At 36.9% G+C, this 18,116-nt stretch overlaps 1 protein-coding gene across 2 annotated transcripts; it reads right to left on the bottom strand.

The window, feature by feature from the left end:
* Positions 1–114: 114 nt before the first annotated feature.
* LOC105060219 (serine/threonine-protein kinase VPS15) lies at positions 115–17,441 on the bottom strand. 2 transcript variants are annotated; one of them, XM_010943829.4, is made up of 12 exons: positions 17,015–17,441; positions 16,832–16,906; positions 16,396–16,518; positions 16,084–16,129; positions 15,831–15,991; positions 13,310–13,389; positions 10,072–10,177; positions 7,428–7,604; positions 4,161–7,340; positions 3,256–3,503; positions 3,077–3,176; positions 115–483 (listed from the first exon to the last, which is right to left on the bottom strand). In XM_010943829.4, the coding sequence occupies exons 1-12, from the start codon at positions 17,210–17,212 to the stop codon at positions 307–309; spliced, it is 4,671 nt and encodes a 1,556-aa protein (XP_010942131.1). In that variant the 5' UTR covers positions 17,213–17,441; the 3' UTR covers positions 115–306. The 2 variants fall into 2 exon arrangements, with proteins under 2 accessions (XP_010942131.1, XP_029116329.1); XM_029260496.2 differs by lacking the exon at positions 17,015–17,441 and having other exon boundaries at positions 16,084–16,164.
* Between the last annotated feature and the right edge of the window lie 675 nt (positions 17,442–18,116).

Below are 18,116 nucleotides of genomic sequence, written 5' to 3'. Positions count from 1 at the left end.
CCTGGAAATCAAAGGATTGATTGGATCGAGTAGAAAAACATCAATAAAAGAAGGGAGAATGACTGGTTGCACTAAACAGGTCTTTTGATTATGGAAGAAACAAAACGCTTAATCTATCTCAAACATTTCACTGATGAAATAAATGTTGTCTTGTACATCAAGGTAAAAAAGGAAAGACTAAAGAACTATGAAAAAACTATACTTTTGTATAAATTACTTATGCAACTTTACATTGGAAGATCCATCTTTTCATTTGATTCAACCACATATGTACAAATCAAGCTTTACAAGCTTGCGTATCTTTCTCTATTTCCAAACCTTAATAGCACCATCTCTGCTAGTGGATATCAACAGCCTCTGGTTTAACTTGACAGAGGCCAATGAGAGCACAGAGTCACGATGACAGCCAGCAGAGTCGGTGGCAGCCGCAGCAAGGAGAGCCTTCTGAGTCAATTTAGCAGCCCCAGGCCGTTTATGCAACTCCTATTCAACATTAAAAGAATGATCAGTACCCAGCAAAACAAAATCTCAGAAAATAAAGTCAGCTTTTGTTTATTAAAAATGGTCCCCTGATAGTTAATCTCCAGTCAGCTTAACTAAACCGCTATAGACAGGTCAGAATGGTTTCATTTATAAATTCACTTCTTTGACACGAGGTGATGATCTTTACCCTTCATAGAACCAGATGCCCATGCAAATAAAACTGTCAATATGTAGGCAACAAAGATAAGAGGAAAATCTGGTAATTCTGGTCACAAATTCTGCCGCTACACTTTCCTCCAAAGCAGAAGCGAGAGAAGTAAATCTTTTCCTTAAAACAGAAGTGAAAAGGAGTCCACGCTCAACCTAATATGAGCAGTCCATCTTACATTTATATGGGGATCACAGGAAATCTCAATTGTCACTGATTACATACAATTCATCATTGGATCAATTAACAACTTGCCCCAATTCTTCATATAATTTATAATGCATGTGCACAAGTTCTAGCCAAGTCTATCCTCAAGACAACCATCAACCGGAGGTAGCATAAGGCATGCATATCCACGTGATCTAGGAAGTGATCTCTCTCTCTCTCTCTCTCTCTCTCTCTCTCTCACACACACACACACACACACATCTTTCATTTGTTATCAAAATGAGAATCTGCATTTTCTGCATTTTGATAGATGATACATTGCACAAGTATTAATTTGACATAGCACCTTTTGTTTACTTCAACCTTGATATCAACTAACAAGGCTTTCTTAAAGGGATCCGTTTAAATCTAGAATATTTTATATTTAGATATCAACCGAACATCAACTCTCAAATTGGTGCCAATTTTCTAGCAAACGCAACTTTGGGTTAGACAGGAACCTGCTGCACACACAGAAACAGACCTGTGCAAACTCGGCCTGACATGGCCGGCCCGATTTTTCCCAGGCTCAGACACAGGTTTTTGGCTGAACAAGCCAGGTTAGGCCCGAGTTACTTCACATACTACCAGACCTTGGATTGGCTAGACAAGTGCTCAGGTCTACACAGAGTTATCCCCTCTCCTCTTCTTCCTTGCTCCTTTTCTCCACCTCTCCTCTCTCCTCTTCTCCTCTATGCTTCACTGGTCCTTCTTCTCCTCCCTCTTCTTCTCTCCTTCCCCTTCTCTCCCCAACTCATCTCTGCCCACCAAACCCATCCTCTAACCTCCATTATGCCTTCCCATCCATTGATTCTTGCTCCATCACCATTTGCTACCCATTGTTACGTGTCACCCCCATCTTCTCCTTCCCTCCTCATTCCTCCCCTCCTCGCTCTTCTCCTCTTCCGATTCCCTCTCTCCTTCCACTCTCTTCGATTCATTTCCACCAATTGGCCTGATTGCCCAGGCCCCCAGGGTGCCCTCCAACTTGTTGCATGTGACCATGCCACCTGTGGTTCAGTACCTCACCATTGTCAGTAGCTGCCAATGTTGCAACATCTCCAAACTGGTCTAACTGACCTACCAGTAGTTTCAAGTCAAAGAAGTGTAATCCATCATTAGATCAGGTTAGGTTTGGCCCAAGGACCCAGTGAATATTTAGAAGTTGTATAGGGCTCTAAGATCTGTATTTTAGATTGAAAGTACTAAAGTATGTGCATGATGAAAATATCTGAATCTTTTAGTGTAAAGTAAACCTGTCAATTGCTCGGGTCTGGCCTGAAACATTGACAGGTCCACGTGAAGAATTAGAGTTCTTTTTCAACAGGAAATTTAAAAATTGTACGAACTCTATCCTTAACACCAATTACGTGGAAAACTTTATAGTTATTTATAATTATTATTTCTAAAGCTCCTTTACTCAAATCCACAATCAATAAAGCAACATCATAATACTTTTTATATTTTTAAGTATTAGATTTTCAAGAAAATTAAGGTTTTTGATATCAAAAGCTTACATTAGAATGGGCAGTATGGTCCTATTGCAGCAAAAAATCAACAATAGCACACTGTGTATCGCAAACTCGTACCATGTCTGGGTACCCAGTACAATTTTCATACAATTTTGTTACTAAGACACCATTATGTCCTGGATGGTCAGCAATCAGAAAAGTATAAAGTATTATCTAATTTGTAATCTGTGATTAGTATTTTTTTAATTATATTTTCTCATTCTTTCCTTTTTATTTTTAATAAATGTTAAATTTTTGATACAATGCCATTCAACCAGTCAAAACATTTTTATTTGAGCTAGGTTAAAAGCCTAATTTTAAAACCCAAGCAATTTTTTTTTAATCAAGCAGTATCATCCACATAAATCCCAAGTCAATGGTAAATGTACCAGATAGCTGCAGTCCCTATTTTCCTTGGTAATTTTTGCCTTTGTAACTAATATTCCAGTGAACTATTAAAATAAAAATTGCATCAAACTCCTCAAAGTTTCACCTATTTGACTTTTAAGTTTCTTCATGTAAAATTGAAGTTCCCAATCTGGAAGAATCCTAAGCTTACCAATGCTACTATGGGTGCATACGATTCTTCAGCACATGATCATGCAGAAATAATCTAGGTAACATAGGTTACAATAAAAATAATTAACATACTGATCATAAAATGTACCTGCACAACTTGAACCCCAAAACTAGATCTTATATCGTAGTGCTCATCATTCCCGATACCCTTCGTTGATGGACCACAGATGCAGTAACTTCTATCAGGGCTGCAAATTCATGGGCATGTAAAGAATAAAAAAAATGTATTTCCACCAAATGACATTACGTGACAGATCTGGATCAAACCTGGTATGGTCCCAATAGCGTATCTTCAAGTCTGTTCCTCCGGTCAACAGATCTCCCCCAGGCAAAGGAAGCAATGAGCGGATACCAGGAAGACGAGGGGCAGGTTCGTTCAACTCATCAATTCTATATTTGGAGCTGGCATTTCGTTTCACATCTTGTTTACAAGTAGGCTTGTAAGGAGACCTTGCTAGTGCCTGAGGGACATTGGACATTTCAGCTTCACTCTCACCACTTGCTGTTCTGAATACCTGCAAACAAAATCAAAATTTCATGAATAGATTTCTGATAAAATATTTGAAAATGTACATATAAGTATAATCTTTTCCTCATTATTTGAGAAAATTGAAGTATTGCCAACTTGATCAGCCAATCCTCCCCTTAACTCCCTTCAGCTGAGTGTGCTACCTTGTTCACTAGTGAACATGATTTGCATAGCTTTCTCAATGTTACATACTAAAATTCCAGGTTTAAACCATATCCTTCGCAACCCTTTTTATATAAGGGGGATTTAGCAAGCACTTATCAAGCAAGTTTTTCAAGATGCTACACAAGAAACTCGTGGTAAGAAAATAAGAAAATTCAGGCATGCCAAGAATGTGAACCATTAAGACATCATGATATAGCAGCAACATTAAACAAGTATGATTCTTGCAAATGATAATAACGTAATCATAATTCTTCATAGAAATGTGTATAGCCCTATTTGTCTAGTTCTCCTTTATAATTACTATATTATACCACTTGTTTATAATTAATTAAATTATACCCAGGCCTATGACGAGCATTCCAAATAAGCCACAATCATTATTATGACAGTATCTTAATTATTATATTACATCCAGCATTTATGATGAAAATTTCCCATGCATAGCTCATTAAGTACATGCAAAGAGCCTTTTAAATACCTGGTGGCAGCTCCCATTCTCTGCATTCCAGAGGGAAACTTCATTGCAGCCAGCAGCAACATAAACTAATGGTCTTGCCATAGGAGACATGGAGTTTGATGGTGGGACTAGCAAACACATTTTCTCTACAGGGCATGCCAAAGAATAGTGCCATGAGTTAACAGGCAAAAGAAACCTCAAATCCCACAAAGTAAGCACGCCCCTTGACGACCCTGATACAAACCAATTCCCACATTGACTCATCACAAGAGAAGATATGTATCCCTCCTCAGGTACAGCTTTAAATTTCCATGCTTCTAAATTCATCCTAGTATCCCAGAGATGAATTCCACAATGTTGGGTACTGAATAGAACAGTCTGACTGATAAAGCTATCAGTAGTAGAGCAGTTTAAGAGACTTAAAATTGCACCTTCTCCAATATCTTTCTTCTTGATATCAGCAATACCAGAGTACCTTTCAATTACACTGCCCAACCCTCTTGATATGTAATCAACAGAGAACAAGTGTATGGTCCCGTCACTTGCTCCAACAACTACTTGTGCAGTCCCACAAAGCATAGTCGTGCATAAAGCCCGACTGCCATCCAGCGGATAAGTTAACCTAGACCGGAATGAGATGTCCTTTTCCAACTTTCTAGTATCCCATATTTTCACAGTGGAGTCATCTGATGCACTTACAAAAAAGGTGTGGTCATTTGATATAGCTATGTCATTCACAGCAGAGCGGTGCTCCTGGAGATGTGCCACTAAGACTCCACGAGGCTTCCATCCTGTGTCTGGAACAGATGATGTTCTGGCAAAGGAAGGCAGGCCAGTTACATCTGACACTGAGCTATCATCTCCAGTCATAGATGAGCTGCCCTTCAGAGTATCATAAACTGTGACATCCTGAAACCTGCTGGTGACATAAGCAGATTGATCACTGTCCTTACCCTCTGGATCTTGCACTGGTTTTGGGACCTGCATGGAGTTCTTACTCATGTTGAAGAAAGAGCCTGAAACAAGCTTAGGTGGAACTGAACTTGACAACCCAAATGGCTTGTTAACAGACTCCAACCAAGGCATGCATGATGCAGCTGCTCCTTTAGAATTCAATTGCAATGAAGACTCTGAACCTACAGATGCTGCTCCCACTGCACGCTTATCCATGCAAACGGAATACAATGGTATGCCTTCAGATGGTCCATCACAAAGGGAACTATTTCCAGCAGTGACATGTGGAGAAATGAAGCCAGAAAATTGCAACTTATCAGAAGAAAAAGAATCTCTAATATCCAGTGTGCCAGAGGCATTCTGGAAAGAATTTCCTGTTCTCAATTTGGCAACATCTTCACCAACAGGTAGAGATGCATTCTGTGTCACACTACTGGCATATCTGCCACCTTGAGCACTGAATTCTTTATTACCAGAAGTCTTCCTGGAATTCCGATCTCCTGTTGCCCTTCTAGTGTGTTCAATAGTTTCCCACTGATTTGAATAGGTGGATGAGTTATACCATATCTTTCTCTGTCTTTCCAACATATCAGAACTCCTTGCATTCTCCAGAACTTGATAGAAAACCACTTTCGAGACTGGAGGCTTGAGGCATGATAGGAGAGATGTCTCAGAAGATAAAGAAGCTGGCTCTCTGTGAAAGAAAGGGCGCAAAACTGGAGAAAGATACACATAAGAATCTACAGGTCCTAAGTTTTCACTACTTGCTGCAATAAAAGCAACAGCTGACCTTCTCACCCACTGGATTGGATAACACAGCAAGGGAAATGCTTTCTCAATCATTGCCAGAAGTATCCTCTTTCTTAGGAAACCACTTTTGCATAGCAAGGACAAGCATTCCAATGCATTAACAATGACAGCCTCCATATCATCACTAAGCGCCTGTTCAATATAAGGCAAAAGATATTCCTCAACACTTCTTTGACCAACAAAATAGCAGACAAAAACTATCTGCCCATAAAAAACTGCCCGCAACTGCTCATCTCTATCATTAAGAAACGCTGGGAGGATGGGCAGCAAGAAGTCATTACTTTGCCGATGACCAAAGAAGTAACATAAATGACCAATATCCTGCAGGAGAGCTCGACGTATATTTGGAGTTTGCTTTGCTCCCATCACTAGTTCTTGCACAATTTCAGCTACAGATTTCCTCAACTGTGAAAGTTGAGTGACAGTTTTGTCATTATGCTTTTTTCTTGGTGACTCTGTAGCAAGCGATTGTAACTTATGAGTTAGACTGGATTTATCAACAGATCCTACATCAGCTAAACTCCGAGATTGAATTAAGAATCTGTAGGCAGTTAGAGCAATCTTAAATATGTTGCTAGCATAACAAATCCGAACACTTTCCTCTGGATCATCAGGAAGCATTGATAGCATTGGAAGAATATACTCAGGAAATATCATTGCATCACTAGGAGGGAAGTCTCGGACAAGAGGTAAAATATCACATAATGTTTCCAGAGCAGCACAACGCACAATTGCTGCGGGATCAGAAAGCATTGCAATAACATAGGGAAGTACATGTTGCAAGCGATCTTCATCATCAATGTACAAGGAAGATGCCTTCAGCAGAAGTATACCGCCTCTTCTCAGCTGTGGCTGCTTAACACTCCGTATGCATGAGCACAGTAAGGATGCAATTAGGACCATACCTTCACATCTCATTTGACATTCAGTCCTTGGAGAAAAGGGCATTCCATATGTATCCGACTGACTATCATATCCAGCCATTAAAGAATTTAGGTCGCTTTTCAGAATTTTTCTCAAAAGTGGTGTTTCTCGCTCCCTGCACCCCTTGGAATCTCTTAAATTTTGCTGCCTTGAGTGCTTTAATTGTTGTGTAGACAAAGCAGAGTTTGTATGGGAGCAGTTTGCAACAGCATATGGTACACCTTCCTGTGCAGCCTTTGTATGTGAATGATGGTATCCTTGTTCTACTTCCCTGAGAAGAGAAGTGATATCTCCAACAAGGTGGTCACAAGCTAGGCCTTTTTCTAACTCTCCTTTATTCTTCACAGAACCCCTGGTTGAATTCATGCTTCTTCTCCCACCTTCCATCTGCTGAAAAGGTTCATTATTAATGAGTTTGGGACCTGTGGATGACTCAGAAACAATTTCCTCAGTTGATCTACTGCTTGTCATGTACTCAAGTATCTTGTGAAAAGCATTCTGTGTCACTGCAACCTACAACGGAAAGAGTCATGTCTTACTATGAGTATGTGGTTCTAGCTAGCATCCAAATTACATATTATATCTTCAAAAGTTTCTCACCCTTGAATCTGAATCAAGAGGAATCAACCAGGAAAAGAATCCATGCAGGAATGGTGAGAAATAACTTGGGAATATAACAGATGCATAACTTTGCAAATAGCTTTCACACGACAGCCTTGACTCTGGGTCTAACTGAATCATGTGAAGTATCATCTTCCGGATCCCAGTATCTTGTATCTGCAATTATAATACATAATCATCCACCTTTATGATAACTATTTTTGAAAGAAAGTAAACACAGATTATTAAACTTGTAGAATTTGAAAAAATTTTGACAATTTGATAGCAAAATGAATGATAAAAAAAGAGGAATATAGTGAAAAACTAACACATATTCATATAAGGACAGCCTAATGCACAAGGCTCCCACCATTGCATGGTCTGATGAGGGTTAGATATGCACAGCCTTACCACTACATGCAAAGATGCTGTTTCTGTGTTTCGAACCAGTGACCTCCGGGTTTTTCACTATATTCTTAAAAATACAGAATATAACGTACTTACCGTTGTGAGAAGGTTTACCCTCAAACACATAACTGATATAATATGATAAATTTATATTCCTAAAAATACAGAATAAACTTCATATTCTTGAAAATCATAAGGTTATTCAACAAAGTACGTTAATTTACAGACATGGATTTACATTAAGTAAATTTTTCATGTTTTTATTACATCGAGGGGTTTCTCTAGAATGGAGAAATCTTTGCTCATTGAGTACATCTTGAGACAAAGCACAATGGAAGTTTATTAGTTTCTGCAAAATCTAATGGAATGTATTGGGTCAATCTGTAACTTTAGGAACAACCAAACAACAGTTACAAAATAATAATAATCCAAAGAATCCATTTATGAGGGTTCTAAATTAACAAAAGATAACCACTAAAATGTAACAGTCATAAAATGTACTTCATCCCATTTCTTTCTAAAATATATATAAATATAGAGAGAGACAGAGAAAAAGCAAGCTAGAATGCACTCGAGTGCATTCAGCCCCAAATGTTTCCGAGTAGAAAACAATGATGGACCTCTCAAAATGAAAAAATGACCCTATTGATCATTATTTATAAGTGTATAAAATGCCAGGAGGCTAAAAATCTATTTTGATAGCCACTTGCCTATGCATCAAGCAAGCAAAAAATGGATTGTCGCAATGTAGCTAGTAAGTTAAAGTATATGATACACTACAATTTTCAAATTCAAACCATTGATCTTCATATAAATATTTTAAAATATATGACAAATGAAAATTTTCAACTAATTTGGATGCTTCTAAACTATAGATAAAAAAAATATGGCATCGTAAAATAAAAATTGTTCATTTTCCATTGATTTGATGCGTGGTAAAAAAATCTGAAAAATGCATAACTTTTTGTCTCAAAGATATTTTTATGCACCTTAGATCATGATCAAGGGTGTCAATTTTTATTTTGAGAGGTCCGCCATTGATTTCAACTATGAAGCATTTGGGGCCAAATGCATTTAAGTGCATTCAAAAAATCTCTCTTTATATATATATGAGTAATGCTAATATAATTGTGCAAATATAGGAGCCTTTTTAGACCAATTGATGCATATGCTAGGAGTCTCCAAATCAGATGATGTCTTGAAGAACAATCATATCTAACGGCTCGGATCCTTGGTGTGGACCCCTCGTCATTCATTCAGGAGCGACTCCACATGGACTAATATATTTGTGCCATAAATACATCCATAAGTACATATAATATATACATACATGATCTCATCGCATATGTAACTATTAAAGAAGTATTGTCTCATCTTTCATATGTAACTAAATGGAATATTCATGATCCCATTGCATGTGAAAGTCAAGGGAGGAAAAGCAAATGCAAAAAAAGAGGCATTAGTGAAGAATGGTACATTAGGTAAACAAGGGATATAATTTAGTTTCAGGGAGTTATTTGCATAATTTAATTTAATGGAAGACCAAGATTGAAAAATCAATGATGGACCACGGAAGTTTACTGGGTTTCAGAAACCTTAAGTCCTATATGTAATGTTAACAGGGTCACCCATGTAAAATAGGCCTCAAAGTGGCAGGCCATTGAGGACATACCTCTATAAATTCCAGAAGAATTTCTAAGAAATAGCAGAACAACCAAGATATTAGGAGTGTTTGGCCATGGCCATGTGGGAATTCACAGAACAGACTAAATTATTTATCTCCCAAGAGCAACTTTTTTCTCTCTTTCTAATGAGGTATATCTAAAGGTTATTTTCTTACTCTTTTCTTTTGACAGCTTTTAGATTCCTATACTTACTGGGAAAGAAGAAATAAACCTAGTGACTCTCTATAACAAGAAGGCCTAGATGCAAATATAGTTTTTTAGCCATCTTCTTATTAACGGTTTCATTATTCTGATTAAGGAACCACTACATATGGATGAAGAATTCAATCTGCAAAAGAAACTGCTGCAATTTCCTTTGTCTTCGCAGGGTATAGAAATTTTCATCGCTAAAATTTCAATATTTCATATCCCGATAATATGGATGTATGATTTTCGAATTGAACCTCCATTAATTATGAAGCAAGAGAATCTTATTCAAGCTAAAAAAACAAAGAAAGCAAACACTACCAGAAGATAAAAAAAGCAGGAGTATGCAAACAATTAGAAACCACCTTTTCAAGGTGTTGGCAAGGATCGTACTGCCCTCGGCGATACGCAAGCAGCTGGGATAACTCAAACAGTGGTTGCCCCTCGAGGAAGAGTTCAGCAATAACACACCTGAAAGGAAAATGATGATGACACATTCTATAAATCATTTAAAGGACAGCAAAAAAAAAAAAAATAATAATAATAAAATATATATGTATGTATGTATGTATATATATATGTATGTATGTATATATATATGTATGTATATATATATATATATATATGTATGTATATATATATATATATATGTATGTATATATATATATATATATATGTATGTATATATATATATATATATATGTATGTATATATATATATATATATGTATGTATATATATATATATATATATGTATGTATATTGATATGTATGTATGTATATGTCTGCGTGCGTGCGTGCGTGCGTGTCTATATATATATGTATATTGATATGTATGTATGTATATGTCTGCGTGCGTGCGTGCGTGTCTATATATATATATATGCATGTCAGAATATGCATATTTATAGATGTTGCCAGAGATAATACATTTAAAAAAATCAAAATGCACCATCAATAACAATTTCAAATTCAGACCCTTCAAACCAACTAATTGTAAAGAAAATAAGTCCTACAAATATCAGCATAGATACCTAAAAGAAAAAACATGCCGTTCTCTATATGAAAATGCATGTGTAGGCAAAAGCAGCCTACACTTAGCATGAAATACAAAGGACAGGATCCTGATGTCGGCCACACCCATGATACATGAAGTCAGTGATTCAAGGGAACAGGGGTGGAGTCAGTGCTCCACATTGCATGTAGGCAGTGTCTACCTGCACACTCCTTGATCTTATGCCAACCAGCTTTAAAAGGAATTTACATCTGAACCATTAGGCTAAAACATAATATTAGGTACAAGATCTAAATCCCAATGCTTGTCTTCTGACAAATTCATTTACTTTACAGCATATATCTTGAAACCAATGGACTTCAAAAGTCCCATTTCAGAAACCAACTCTTTTGGTCTTAGCATCGCATCAGAACTACAATAGATCACATTGTACATGTTATGCTTGCGGTCTTTTAGGAAGCAGCACTTAGATTTCATCATTTTTTTTCTTTTTTGTGCTTAAAGATATAATTTTTGCCAAGGTCTGTCTTCAACAAATTTGAGATGGTTCAAGATAAAATTTTCTAGAATATTAAATATTCTATCACTCAGACCTATTCGTAAAAGACATATTTTCATAATTGTTACCTAGACGCGCATTTAATTGTAAGACTCTTCTATGTGCATCTATTTTTTCTAATTTCATTTATACATCAAGGTATCCATGCATTGAACTGAACCTGTAGAAATTATTCATATGTAATTTTTGATCTTTCCAAAATTTCTTTTTTTTTTGACAGCTTTATTTTCTTCTGTGTATTAAAAGAAAGAGATGCTTCAAGGAAATTGGAGCAGCCCCAATTAGGGAGCTTTATTAGCCCAAGACTTAGAGACCAAAGGACATTGGTACTAGCCCAAGTCCCTTGGGCCTAGACCAGGCCCAATCAAATTAGCTAGAAGATTATACCAACCACACAACTCAATGCCAACCCATTGGCAACCATTACTTAGCTAATAGCCAAGTAAGTGCTGAATAGCACCTTTGTCTGACAACTCATTGCCAACATACTGCCAGCCATTACTTAGCTGTTTTTTGTAATATGTTAATAGCAAACCTCCTCCACAAAAGGAGGTTAGATGTCCTCTGTAAAGGCATGTTATGTTGTGTTCTAGAAGAAAGTTTCTAGTTCCTATATTTGTGGGATACCAAGATTCTGAAGGAGTGATTCCTTCTCTACCAGGTCAGCCCCAAGATGCAATTCTAGGGTTATCTACCTTCACAGTCTCTTATTTTTCTCATTACCCTTCTTTTTATTTAGCTTCTCCCTTGTTTCCTTTCATATTTCTAAAGCCTAAAAACCTGCTTAGTTTTTACTCTCAAAACCAGAACCTTATCTTGTATAATTTGATATAACAGCATTGTTGAATCATTAATGCAAGAAGATCTTAGTGAGATGAACTCCTTGACTTGATTCTATCTGGGTAATCTGATATAATTTGATATAACAGCACTTGTATAATTTGATACGACAGTAGTTGTTGCATCATTAATGCAAGAAGATTTTAGTGAGATGAACTCCATGACTTGATACTATCTGGGTAATGAAGATATAGTATATTATTGGTCACCCTATGGCCCAACTTCCCACACACAAAAGACAAGGTCAATGCTGCTCCCACTTGTTGACCAGCATCACCATGCAATTAAATATATATCCTCATTAATGTATTGCCACAAAAACCACAACAAATGATCCCATAGAAACGCATCTTTTCCCCATGCAAATTCCAGCAAACGCTGAAGGAACCAACCAGATAACATTATCCTTCAAATGCATATTTCTTTATTCCTGTGTAAGCATGCAGATACTAGATACAATAATACAACTGTCTTAGAAACCAATGTACAATGCTAAGATATGATGACTAAATCTAGTCGATATTTCATGCTTATGCAGTGTAAAACTTGAAAAAAGGCTTAGTAGAAATTCTTACTCTACTATTACACTTTACAAAACCATGAACATCAAAATGGTAGGGCCTCATTGGCTTTTACATCATGACATACTCAGAAGTGGATCAGACTGTAAGTAACCAAGCATGACCAGCTTAGGCAATATTCAGTTCAGGAATAGGAAACAGCAGATTCGGCAATAGGTATGCCTATTAGAGTAGTTAAGCACAAGTGATTCCTATTTTTATTTGCTATAAGTTGGAGAATAACTATAGGCTGATGGTGCTTTGTCCATTGAAAAAAATAAAGGAGGCAAGCATAAATAGGGACTTTATGATAGGAATAGCTTATGAAAGCTTTCCCTTGGAACATTGTGCCTGGAATAAGCAGGCTTGATTAGAATAACTGATTGTGCCTATTTTCTATAGGATCTTTGGCAGAAATAGGGCTTGGGCTGCTTTATTCCTGAACCAAGTGCTGCCCCAAAAATCAGTAAAAAGTTGTTTTATTATTCATGAAGTATATTAAATACGACATTTTTTAGTCACAAGCACCCAGAGCACAAAAAGAAGAACACTGTAGCATAAATACCACCATATAATTACAGACACAGTCAACATCCAAAGGAAGGCTTCCAATAAAGAGATAATGCATACCCCAGAGAGAAGATATCCATTGATGGCTTTAAGGGTGCATCTGGTGCAACTTGTGTCTCACCTCCATGCTCATAAAACCTCTGAAAAGGAAAACTTAATTTGATTTAGTTCTTTAAACAGGCCTTTAGTAGAAGATGATCAAAAAAATATAAAATGGATAACCATAACAAAATTACTTAAGATTATAAACCATGTCAAGTGCAAGAGTAAAAAGAGTAGCTTCACCAAATAAGATTAGTAGAAGAAATGGGTTTAGAAATATTTCAGGCTGTGAGTTTCAAAAATTGCATTAATTGGCTAGTCATACCTGTTCACATAGGATAAATCAATCTCTAGTTTTTTTTAAAAAAATCAAGCATTCTGATGCAAAGGTACTTTAATCAAAGTTAAAGAAGGCAAAGTGTGTTTGAGAAATAAAACCAATTCATTCGCTTCATATCGTAAACTTTCTTCCCCACTTACTAAGAGTCAGCTTGATGATTTTTTTTTCCACATGCAGGTAAATCAAGGGCTGTATATTTCCCAAGTTGAGCCTCACAACTTCCTTCAAGGAATTTTTTTCACAACTTCCTTAATAAGGTAAAATTCCTTCCTTACAACTTCGATCAAGGAATTTCTTTCATCATCCATCTTTATGACCATCTTTGGCCTTCATATAGCCAATCCAACCTAGCTAATTCCTGAAGAATGTATTGTCTCTTGCTGAAAGTTCAGACACCTGAGCTTCTTTCGTCTGTTGTAACTTTTGTTCTGCCTAAATTCCACATTATTGCTCCAACTTTTATTCTGCATAACATTCAAATTTATGCAACATCAAGGTTCTACTACCCATTGCCTCGCTCTATATTATCAGCTTATCTCTCAACAGCTTGTGGCACAAATTCATTTTCAGTACCAGGAGCCGTTGTTATAGCAAAACTCAGGTTTCATATAATGGCTGCTATTTGAACCCACAATCCCAGTCAACAGTCAATAGAAGGAGAATATAGAGCACCCTAAGAAAATATGTAACACAACCAACAAATCATCTTCTTCTACTGCAGTACAAAATAAACATTTATAAATTTTGAGACACTTAAAGCCCACATGGTCCAGAGATTACTACAGATGCTTCTAAGATCTTGGCATGCTCTTGCTTAACACTTGATCCCTACATGCTAGAACTAGATATTGTAATGACAAATTATGAATATTTGTTATCCAATAATATACGTCACTAGGTTTGATTTTTCAAGGATTTTGAAGCATTTGTACACAAACTGATCTTGACATAATTCATCCAAACTAATCATTTTTCATAAAGAATAATCTAGACTTGAAAACCAACCCATATGAAATGGTGTGTATATGCACAATTTAGACAAAATTGACCTTATAAGGACAAGAATCTGAAATAAAGGTTGAGAAGTTATGAATAAAAACTATTTGATAGCAAGAAGGATCTGAAGAAATATTTTGATAGAGGCATTACCGGTCAAGGAACCAACAGAAGAGAAGGAACCCTTAGGAACTTCCATCTTTTTCATGCAGAACTAAAGTATGAAACAACAAGAGCAAACATTTGGGCATAACATAGGTCTCAAAACGATCATCTTTTTCAAACAAGGATAAGTTATCCATTTGCTCAACCAGCACAAGTTCATTTTGATTCAGAAAAAAGTTGATCATCTTAAATTTGACAAACAAGAACTTGGTGCTTCAGCAGGAATTTGTCTAGGTTTACTGTCTCCTCATTTGGGAGCAAAATTCTTACCAAAACTGTAATTCTACAACAAAAGGCTCCAATTAACTTTATTGTGTTAAGATAATCGAGAATTAAGAAACATGGAGTTAAAGGGAAGAGAAGAGTAAAGAAAGAGCAAGCATGGAAAGACACCACTAATTCGTCCTTTCAAGGATCACTTTGTTGGATATCACCAACATTTATATGAGAAAATCAAGGTTGTGTTGTTTGAATTATGTAGATGTCAGCTAGAATATGAGCTCAACATGAAACTATAGGACCAAATTACATCTGATGTGTTGCTAAGATGTTTAGTGTCCTCTATGGTTGTAGAAACAAGCTTTAACCTATCTATTTTGGCCTTTTTCCAGGACCTACTTTGGCAATGGTTCCTAGCAAGGCCAGGTGCTCTGGAACAATAAGTATTCTCCCACACCTCCTCAATATTTTTATTATATAAATAGTAATTTCTAAGGGCCAGTGTCTCAATTCCTCCAGTTAATTATAGGTGCCTTTTATCTTGCAAGCATTTCTCCTACTTATTTCCAGGAGTCTGAGGATGTTATATATGTCAATAGAATCGCCAATAACAATCACTGACCAAAAGAAGCAACTGCCATTTCCAATATCTTCACAAAGATATTAGCTAACAAGAGAAACAGGGATTGCTGCATAAACCAATTAAAGCGATTAATCTATGACATCAATAACCTGCAAGCAATTTGAAAATCATAAATTTTAGCTGTTTGAAACAAGATAAAAAAAGGAAGTTATATTGGCTAGAAGAAAAGAACCAACTTCAGGTGCAAGATAACAACGCCTCCTCCCTCCAGTATCAAAGAAAAATGAGAAATCTGAAGGGTCATCATCTGGTATGTAAGTTGGCTTGAAAGATGCAAAGTCCGCAAGGTACAGCCAATTCCAAGAGGTGACAAGAACATTCTCACACTTGATATCACCTACAGTTAAAGAAAAAAGCTCACATTTTTTAATAGAAACCTCTAAACTAGAAAGCTTGCCATTTATTTGTCTCCAAAGGATGCTCTCTCACCATGGCAAACACCCTTATTGTGGCTCTGCTCCACCGCACAGAGTAACTGCACATCCAAATGAGCTAAGTCCACAACCATATCTAGTCAACATAAAGAAGAACATTCACATGAACAATGAATAGAAAGAAATGGGAGATAGTTGGAAGCAAATGCTCGGGGTAAGCTGTACTTCAAAACCCAGATCAAAACCTATGGTTTGATTTCCAGTGGACAGTAAACATCGAGTTTGTGTTTAATTAAATCAAAGAATTCCATCAATCAGTAAATTCTACACGTTCTTTCCTTTTCTGCAACAGTGCAGGAATCAGTACCTGAAAAGCAAGCCATTTCTTCTCGATGAGACTGAGGAAGGGCCTTGTGCTCAGCCGGTCATGAAGGTTGCTGAAGAAATACTGCCTCAAGAGGTAAGCCGCCTTATCCGTCTCTAGCCAGAACTAATATCGGACCAAAGTATTTCAGAATAAAATTGCAGAAAAAAAGGAGAAAAAGGAAAGTCTACAACTCCATTCCACCGCATCTACTCTGATTGGTTTTTATGTCTATCATACTCATTACAGCGCACTGTTCTTCTCGTTTAACTAAATCAACTATATGCATACCCCGCAAGAAAATCATCAACACTCGAATCTTTAAGAATTTAAACATATAATTACAAAAGCTCATACTCACATTACTGAAGAAAATATCCAGAACCGAGCTTCAAGGACCTAATAACATGGAACAGGAAAGAGGGGAACGGGAAGTTACCTGGAAGGGCCAGACATGGGGGTTTTGAACGGTTTGGAAGATATCCCTGATCTGTGCCAACCTCCTCTCATATTCCTATCAAGGTGGCATCAAGAAGACGAGATAGAATTTGGGATCAAAAAGATGGGAAAGGGTAAAGAATGGGGTTCTTGATGGAAAAAATCGAGACAAAGAGATCGATACCTTGAGATCGAGAGGGTCGCCACGCTTGAAGTAGACCTTGACGAGGACGAGACCCTCGTCGTGCTTGCAGAGGATGGATTTAAAGAAGCGGCCGCGGCCGAGGACCTCGATGAGAACCAGGTTGTAGGAGGAGGGCAGGTCATGGAGGTAGTACTCCGATGCCGACACCTGGGTCGTTCGCGCGATCTTGTTCCCCATCCCCTGGCTCTCCTCCTCCGCTGGGCTTTCGTCTTCGCGGGTGAAGATCGAGCATGGATCGGAGGGTAAGACAAGATTAGATTGAGGGTTTTCACACGGTCGTCATTCGGAGGAGAAAGGGATCAGGTTTGTCCGCTTCTTCTCGTCTCTGGTTCGCTCTCGCCGTCTTCTTCTCCTCCTGTGCGGGGTTTCTTTCGGCTTGGGGGACACAGGACGCACGCGAAACCGCAGCGAACCGACGAAGGCATCTTTGCTTCTCTTCACACGGATATAAAACCTTGCGTTTCTCTCTCTGCTTTTATCTTTTAAACAGTCCAAAAGTCCGGGCAACGCACGGTATAATTATAATTCATAATATATGCATAATAATATAACTAAAAAAATCAAAAAAAATATTTTAAAGTTATAATCGATATATAACAAGAAAATTATAATGGGCCCTTAAATTTATCAATTTAGTACTGATTAAAAAGAAATGATATGTATTTAAAAGAAAAATTACTAAAACATCATTTTAATTTTTATCACATGATTTAGCCAAACAAATTTATAAAATTTATGGATTTTGATGATGGGGTGTGGATAAAAGAAGGATGATGGAGATGGGAGATACTTATAAGGCAATGAATGTCATAGTTCATGTAATTTTGATTGAGACGGAATATCCGTATAATCGAAATCTCACTTACAAAAGATGCCTAATTAAATAATTGATTGGGATTCAAAAAATTTAAATAGAATGGGACTTCTGATAAGAAATAATTATTGATTTGGATTTTCTAATACATGAAAAAAAAATTTTATCATGCACGTGAGTTTTAGCAAGATAGTAAAAAAAATGAAATGATTTTTGAGGATATTTTCAAAAATTATCAAATTTTTTTTAGTGACCTACATAATTAGG

This window comes from Elaeis guineensis, chromosome 1 (assembly GCF_000442705.2).
Source record: "Elaeis guineensis isolate ETL-2024a chromosome 1, EG11, whole genome shotgun sequence".
Lineage (NCBI taxonomy): Eukaryota > Viridiplantae > Streptophyta > Magnoliopsida > Arecales > Arecaceae > Elaeis > Elaeis guineensis.
This window is presented reverse-complemented; position numbering and strand designations above follow the sequence as displayed.